The 8,567-nt window shown below is 42.9% G+C and overlaps 1 protein-coding gene across 1 annotated transcript; it reads left to right on the top strand.

Annotated features, from left to right (window-relative positions):
- The first annotated feature begins 269 nt into the window (after positions 1-269).
- LOC146035762 (uncharacterized) lies at positions 270-8,170 on the top strand. Its single transcript, XM_083159390.1, has 2 exons — positions 270-454; positions 5,465-8,170. The coding sequence occupies exon 2, from the start codon at positions 5,772-5,774 to the stop codon at positions 7,806-7,808; it is 2,037 nt and encodes a 678-aa protein (XP_083015516.1). The 5' UTR covers positions 270-454; positions 5,465-5,771; the 3' UTR covers positions 7,809-8,170.
- Positions 8,171-8,567: the final 397 nt, after the last annotated feature.

The following is an 8,567-nucleotide window of genomic DNA, read 5'->3' as shown; positions in this document are numbered from 1 at the left end:
ATCAAAGTGAAAGTGAAAGTGTGTCTGAGTACTGAAGGGTTAATCAGCCATCTTGTTTTCATTGAAGGGTTAATCAGCCATCTTGTTTCTCTATGTCTGTCCCTGCTGATTTCAAGGTGGTTATATCCTGGCTCTTTTCCAGTACTCGCTGCTATCATAAACTTTGTTACTTTCCTTAGACACTGTACATTCTGTGCTTTCTCATAACTAACGAATACTACACAAGGCGATGTATAAGCCACCCCACAAAGACACTGCTATTTCCCTACCTCTGCACCAAATATTAACCAATCATGTAATTGAACCAGCGTCGTTTGTTGTGTATAAATATGTTGTTTTCGTCATCATTAAATCAGAGTTCAACCTTGTATCTGTGGTCATCGTTACTGGTCATATCATATGAGGTTACACTCTCACGGAGCTCTAAGGGGTCTTCACACTGAGGTCAAATAAGGTAATTAATAGATCAGACAATCGATACATCGGCGTATGATCGATTCTCTTCAAGTGGGGGCTCGGCCACCGGGATGCGAGGTCCATTCCTACACAGATGTCATAAAGATTTTACAGTCTGCCTGAATCTGTTGTGAGGTTACGGACATACTCGATCCTGAACCTGTGACACCATGCCTGGGGTATGTTGAATGTCTTATATAGAAGTTAGAGTCTTCTATCATAGAAGTTAAAGTCTTCTATTTTTGTGCACATAACCTGATCTAGGATCAGATGCCGTACTTGGAGTACGAAGGAGACCTGGGGTCTTTAGTCTAAATAGTACCTCACTTTGAACGCCCATTCTTTATTGGCCAATTGTCTTTATTGTATTGTCTTAAAGTATAAGTTTTTCTTTCATTCAATATCCCTGTGTGATTGGTGAGTATACACACTCGTGATATCTGTATTTCCTTGTAAACCGTGCGGCTGGTAAGTTCACGCACAATAACTTCACCATTTGTCTAATCTGACTACTGTATGCCAACAGACTTGCGGACTTTATGCTCTCCTTCTCGGAGTAACGCAACGTGAGGCTTCACATACAGTTCTCAGCAACATAACAACAAGACTCTGTCCACCGTCACGTAGACGGTCTGTTGTTTCACTAACATTTTGTACTTTTATATTTAATGGGATGTATCTAGAGGAAATATAGTTCATATAATATTCAGATAAAGACCAACCCTCACAGTCTGCTGCCACAGGTCCCGACCTGCCTGACTGAAGACGGTGCCCCTGGTCTGAGTATTAAGAACTTTCCACGCTCCCATTCATAGTCAGAAATATTGATACACAATCATACCCCGACATGGGTGGAAATAATAGTAAGAATAAAACAGTCTATCCACCCCCATTACCTAGTGAAATATGTAAGGAATATGTTGCCCACAAATTATTACCTTGTTAATCCATGAGGTGGACAATATAATAGATGGGACTGGAATCAAGTCCCCAGTATTAATACCCCGATCCCTGCAATATAGTAAACAGCTGCAGACTATCCCCTTAACAAAGCACAGGAGATAACTGACATGTGGAATGAAATCACCGTACACCAGTTCAGCTTTGAAAGATCTATTTTCTGTTGAGCTCTCAGGGTGTACGGCGGATTCCTGCTAGGCTTCTGTGTCTTTGCTGGAAGAGGGGGGTCTGAGGGGGAAGCTGCAGTATTGGCCTCTCTCTCCCTAACACTGAACATCGCTGCCTATTGCAGTTTCATGTAAATAGAAACCTACAGTCACTGAATTTTGGAAGAGATTTAAAAGATGCTGGACTGAGGAAACGGGACTATTTCTTGAAATATTCCCTTTACTCATTTCCACCTTTATCAATAACCTACACCCCTCCATTTCCACGCCAGTCAAACAGAATGTCTCTACCTGGACATCTGACAAACTCACTGAATTTAGTGAGCACTTATATGAAAAAGAATCTGCTGGATGTTTTGATATGAAGAAGACTGTCGTCACTTCTACTCACAACTTCCAAAATAATAACAGAGGCCCACCAAATAGACCAAATAGGGGGATCCCACAAAATAACCAGAAAAGACCATATAGACCCCCTCAGGGTCCAACACCCCGTGCGCCTCCATACAACAGAGATTACAACAATACTGGTGCAGTACCAAGACAAACAACTTGTTTCAACTGTGGCCGGAATACACACTGGGCTAGGGACTGTCCACTCCCTCCCCAGAAACCACAACAACCTTACACTCCCAGACCCCAACAGGGACCATACAGACCACACTCAACATCAGTTCAAGACCATGTACGTTTCAGAGTGGACTGGTCTGACCCTGCACATTGACGGGGCCCGGAGGAGGGTATCCCATCTTTTGCACAGTTCACTACTCATTGGGAAGATTCACCCCTCATCACATTATATGTTGATGATAAAAAAACTGTCCTTTCTAGTAGACAGTGGGGCAACAACCAGTGTTTTGTGTTCTCTTAACTATGATGGTGAACTGCAAAAGACTACTCCTTCAATGGGAATCAACGGGATACCCACTGACACATACCTGACTGACCCAGTTATCATACGCTCTGACAAGGGAAAACACTTAGGGATACACCAATTCAGGATCATCCCAGAATGTCCTGTTAACTTACTGGGCCGTGACTTGTTTAGTAAATTCCACATCTCCATCTCACCCTCTCCACGAGGGAGTGGGCTCCAAGTCACCTCCCCACACTTTGTGTCACTACAAAATACTCTGGACAACTCACTTGATCAAATTGATGATAGAATTTGGGCCATTGGCCCTTATGACACTGGCTTCATACCCTGTACACCATACAAAGCCAAGCTCAAACCAGATACACAACCCGTGTTTTGCAGACAATATTCACTCTCACCAGAAAAGATTGAAGGTCTTAGACCTATGATACATGACTTCCTCGAACAAGGCATACTCAGGTACATTGTCTCACCTTACTCGACACCTATCAACCCTGTTGCTAAGGCCGATGGCTCTGTTAGATTCGTACAAGACTTGAGAAAAGTAAATGATCTCATTGTTCCTATTGCACCCATAGTACCTGACATCAATTCACTCATCTCAGCAATCCCTGCAAACGCAACCCACTTTAATGTCATAGATTTGAAAAACGCATTTTTAGCATTCCTATAGACACAGAGACCCAATTACTCTTTGCTTTTTCATTTGAAGGTAAACAATTAACCTGGTGTCGTTTACCCCAAGGCTATATTGACTCTCCAGTGGTCTATAGCATAATCCTCCAAGCCACATTGGCTCCATGGCACCCCCCCCATAGTTCTGTCCTGCTACAGTATGCAGATGATCTGCTTCTCTGTAGTGTCACCGAGGAGACCAGCCGGTTAGATGGAATCTCATTGTTAAACTGGTTAGCAGAATGTGGACACAAAGTGTCAAGAGAAAAATTGCAATGGTGTAAAGCGCATGTCAATTGCCTGGGTTTTGTACTCTCTGAGGGAGAAAGAAAAATCAGTCCACAACGCATACAGTCTGTATTGGGCCTGGTCACCCCAACTACCCAGAAGGATATGTTGTCTTTCTTGGGTATGGTAAGTTACTGCAGACAGTGGATCTCTGATTGTTCCTACTATGATAATATCTTGAGACAATGCACACTCAAAGACAAACCCAAGGTTATACAATGGTCAGATGAAATGTATTCTGCATTTAAAAAAATTGAAAGAAATGTTAGTACAGAGTCCCGCGCTTGGTCTCCCGGACTATATGTTATCATTTCACTTGTTTGCAAGGGACACATGTACAACTATGGCGGGTGTACTGACCCAACTTCATGGAGGCAAAATGCGCCCAGTCGCATTCTTCTCAAAGGTAATGCCTGTCACTGTGCAAGGAATGCCAGCTTGTCTTCGAGCACTGGCTGCCTGTGCAATGGTTGTTGAGATGTCCACATCACTTACATTAGGACATCCTACTGTGTTACATACCACACATAATGTCCTCTCCATCCTCAAAGGTCTACACACACAACACATGTCTGCCCAAAGACTCAGCGGCTATGAAGTACTCCTACTAGGGAATCCTTCTCTCACTGTAAAATACGCAACAAACTCAGAAGGACCTGTCCCTGTACTAAACGCACTTTTAGGTCTTAAAGGACCTGACGACGAGGCGCCGCCTCAACATGACTGTACTCTGACAATTGACTCAGAAACTTCACCCAGACAAGACATGTCGACTGTGCCTATCCCCGATGCCGACATAATATTTGTTGACGGCTCCTGCAGCCGTCCCAATGACAACACGTACCAGGCAGGATATGCAGTGGTTAAACTTCCAAACACCACCCTTGAAGCAAAGACAGTCCCCTTACAGTCAGCACAAGCTGCAGAACTCATTGCACTCACTCGAGCTTGTCACATTTACAAAAAACAAACCTGTCACAATTTACACAGACTCCAAATACGCTTACGGAGTTGTTCAGGCAACGCCGAGGCTTCACTGGCGCTGATGGGAAAGGCATATCACATGCGCAACTCATCACAGATCTCTTACACGCAATTACATTACCATCTCAAATTGCCATCCTTCATTGTAAAGCACACACTGGAGGAAAGGATGACATCAGCAAAGGCAACGCTCTCGCTGATACCGCTGCTAAACGTGCTGCCACTACAGCAACATATAACCTCACTCTTGCTGTCATCTCGCCTCCTTCGCTAGATGATACATACCTACTGACAGAATTACAGGCTGCTGCCTCTAATTCAGATCTATCAGATTGAACATATCCAATATTGCAGAAGAATCCACGGACTGGATTAATCTGCAAAGAGGGGAAACCATGTATACCCCAAACCAGTGCATCATTGTTCATAGTACATTACCACGGAGTAGGACACCATAGTATAGTAACAACTACTTTACTCCTCTCCAATGATTTCTACATTACTAATGCCAAAGAACTTGTAAAACAGTACATCAGTAGATGTATAGTGTGTCTTGGAAACAACCCAAACAACCCAAATAAAGCAAGACACCAACATCTAGAATACCCAACCACACCATTCACACATCTTCAAATAGATTTTACACATATCAATAATGCAGGAAGCTTATCCCACTAAATCAGAAGATGCAAAAACAGTAGCCCGCATACTCACGCGAGAGATCATTCCGCGCTGAGGATGCCCGCTCCGAATCAATAGCGATAAAGGTTCAGCCTTCACAGCCAAAGTCACAGCAGAACTAGTCAAAGCACTGCAAATAGAATGGAAGTTTCACATTCCATATCACCCACAGAGAATGACTCCACAAAAGACTCTAGGTTACTCCCCCTTTGAAGTACTGATGGGCAGACCTTTCCCCACTCCCTGGGCAAAGAACCCTTTAGTTACCACAGAAGGAGACTTAGAAATAATAAGAGAAGAGTATGTCAGATCCCTAATACAGAAACTTAATGAAGTTGAACAAAATGTTATCTTTAAGAATCCTTCTCATCCACAGATACCCACTCACCCATTTAGGGTTGGAGACAAGGTCGTTGTAAAGATCCTACCCAGAAATAAACATCCAGGAGATTTCACCTACGGTCCAGAAACAGAAGTGGTCGCGGTTACCAGGACGGCTGTCCTCACCGACGAAGGACCAACGTGGATCCATGCATCCAGAGTAAAGAAAATTCCACCTCCACCACACGTCAACACAGAGGTCGACACCGATCCCGAGACTGACACAGACGGGACGAGAGAGGTAATAACGGGAGCCAGTGGCTCTGACCTCCAACTTGGAGAAGACCTGCCGGCTGGAGGTGATGAGGAATCAGGGGTACAACATTCTGAAGCCGAGGACGACGCTACAGGATATGACTCCCCCCACCTTAGCCCTAGTGATTTTATTCGGGCTTGTTCTTTATAACTGTTTTGCTGAAGTTGATATTACTCAGAATGATGGACGTTTTACCTTCTGGTATAATTCTTCTAGTACAACTGTTGCTACTTTCATATTTTCTTATTGTGATATTGTATCTTGTTCAAACAATCAAGGCGGGAATCGAGAAGAACCATCGCTGCCCTGGCTGTGTAACATCCAACACACACCACACGCTGTAAGTCACGTATATATCTGTGTCACTAGTACTTACTGGGGAGATTCTTGCAACTCATGGGGGGCTGTTGGGTGGAACACTAGAGCAGATACCACTGCCTTTGATATCAGCCAAGACTGGGGATATTACCCCGATGTTGGCATCCATAAATGGTCCAATGGTCGATCCTTACTAGCCCGTATGTCCCTACGAAAAAAGGGCACCTGCAATGGCCAATTTATCATTAACTTAGAAAACCCGGCCCCCGGTGATGCCGGACTATATGTCTTGGGTAAATATCAATCAGGGGAAAACGGGGGCCCAAGAGGAAAATTCCATTTAAAGGACATGTACGATAACCCAGAATACACCGCCCTCAAAGCCACTGTAAAACCTAAAACACCACCATCATTCCTTAAACCACATGTCACTACTTTTAATGATATGTTAGCCATTGATAATCCCACGTATGAAGATACCATGTCTATGGAAACAGGTTTCTCTGATGTAAACTATTGGTTAGAATGGATGAAGTATAATGCCCGCAAGGTTAATCAAACTGATTGCTATGTGTGTGGAAAGTCCAGACCCCATTTAGGTACTGTACCCATACACATACCACCTGAACAGGATAAATGCTTTTTTAGTTTATACACTGACACTGTAATAGAAGAAGCCAAATGTGAACAATGGAAAAAGGAATACCCCATTATGACAAAGAATACCAACCCTGGTAGTACTATAACTATTTACCCCGGTAATTACACTTGTTATTTCTCTAATAGTACTGATCAAAATGTTGTACAATTGAAATTGTTTCCTGATGGGTATTGTGCTGAAAGAAGACATATCACCATACCCACCATGAAGAAATCTTTGGGAGATATTTATTTTATTTGTGGAGACATGAGACTCAGGACAAAGCTGGATAATCCTTGGAAAGGAGAGTGTGCCCTGGCAAAGATCATTATGCCCATACACATTCTCCCAGCCGATTTGCCTGAGCCTCCTCCCACAGATAAACCTAACACAAACTCCAGAAACAAAAGAGAAGCTCCAAAGGAAAGCTTCGATCCACACATATACATAGACACTATTGGTGTTCCCCGGGGAGTTCCTAAAGAATTTAAGGCTCGTGATGAGGTCGCTGCCGGCTTCGAGTCCCTGTTTCCCCAGGTAACCATCAATAAAAATGTGAACTGGATAAATTACATATATTATAATCAACAGCGCTTCGTTAATGATACTAGGGACGCTTTGAAAGGTATTGCTGAACAGTTGGAAGCTACATCACAAATGACATTTCAGAATCGTATGGCTTTAGATATGATGCTTGCCGAGAAAGGAGGAACCTGTGTGTACATAGGTAAGGTTGATGGATGCTGTACTTATATCCCAGACAACACAGGTCCTAATGGGAAAACTACCCTAGCTATTAAACATCTAGAAGATTTATCCATCGAACTCAAGAAGAACTCAGGTGTCACGGACCCCTGGAGTAGCTGGTTTGGATGGCTAAACGATTGGAAACACGCACTAACACAAATAGGCATGTTTATTCTCATTATAATTATTGTACTTATGATAGTAGGATATTGTGTCTTTCCCATATGTAAGAAGATTGGTTCCAAGTACCTGGATAATGTAACACCTGCTATGTACACTGATCTCGCCAAAAGCCTTCCCTCACCAGAAGATTATAGTGAATATGTTAAAATCCATCGTACCAAACAAGATGCCATCTACAAGAATCAAATTGTCTAAAAAGGACATTGATTCTAAGAGGGGATTGAAGGGTTAATCAGCCATCTTGTTTTCATTGAAGGGTTAATCAGCCATCTTGTTTCTCTATGTCTGTCCCTGCTGATTTCAAGGTGGTTATATCCTGGCTCTTTTCCAGTACTCGCTGCTATCATAAACTTTGTTACTTTCCTTAGACACTGTACATTCTGTGCTTTCTCATAACTAACGAATACTACACAAGGCGATGTATAAGCCACCCCACAAAGACACTGCTATTTCCCTACCTCTGCACCAAATATTAACCAATCATGTAATTGAACCAGCGTCGTTTGTTGTGTATAAATATGTTGTTTTCGTCATCATTAAATCAGAGTTCAACCTTGTATCTGTGGTCATCGTTACTGGTCATATCATATGAGGTTACACTCTCACGGAGCTCTAAGGGGTCTTCACACTGAGGTCAAATAAGGTAATTAATAGATCAGACAATCGATACATCGGCGTATGATCGATTCTCTTCAAGTACATTGCTGCATTAAGAAAGTTATCTGAACACTGTGAGTTTGGAGCAGGGTTATCAGATGCCTTAAGAGACCGATTGGTTTGTGGGATGATAAGTACAAATACACAAAAGAAATTGCTGGCTGAGCCTAAACTGACCTTAGAGAGTGCACTATCCATAGCTATTTCAATGGAGACTGCAACCAGAGATGCATCAGAATTGCAACAGAAGGCTCCAGAATGTTCTACCACTCCAATTCATTGGAATCAGAGACAGCC

This window comes from Crinia signifera, chromosome 9, assembly GCF_055691185.1.
Source record: "Crinia signifera chromosome 9, ASM5569118v1, whole genome shotgun sequence".
Taxonomy (NCBI): Eukaryota; Metazoa; Chordata; class Amphibia; order Anura; family Myobatrachidae; genus Crinia; species Crinia signifera.
The sequence above is the reverse complement of the archived record's forward strand: the minus strand, read 5'-3'. Positions and strand labels throughout refer to the sequence as shown.

What these genes read in the sequence shown, in the direction of transcription:
- LOC146035762 (XM_083159390.1), top strand. Translation starts at nt 5,772, where the DNA reads ATGAGGAATCAGGGGTACAACATTCTGAAGCCGAGGACGACGCTACAG.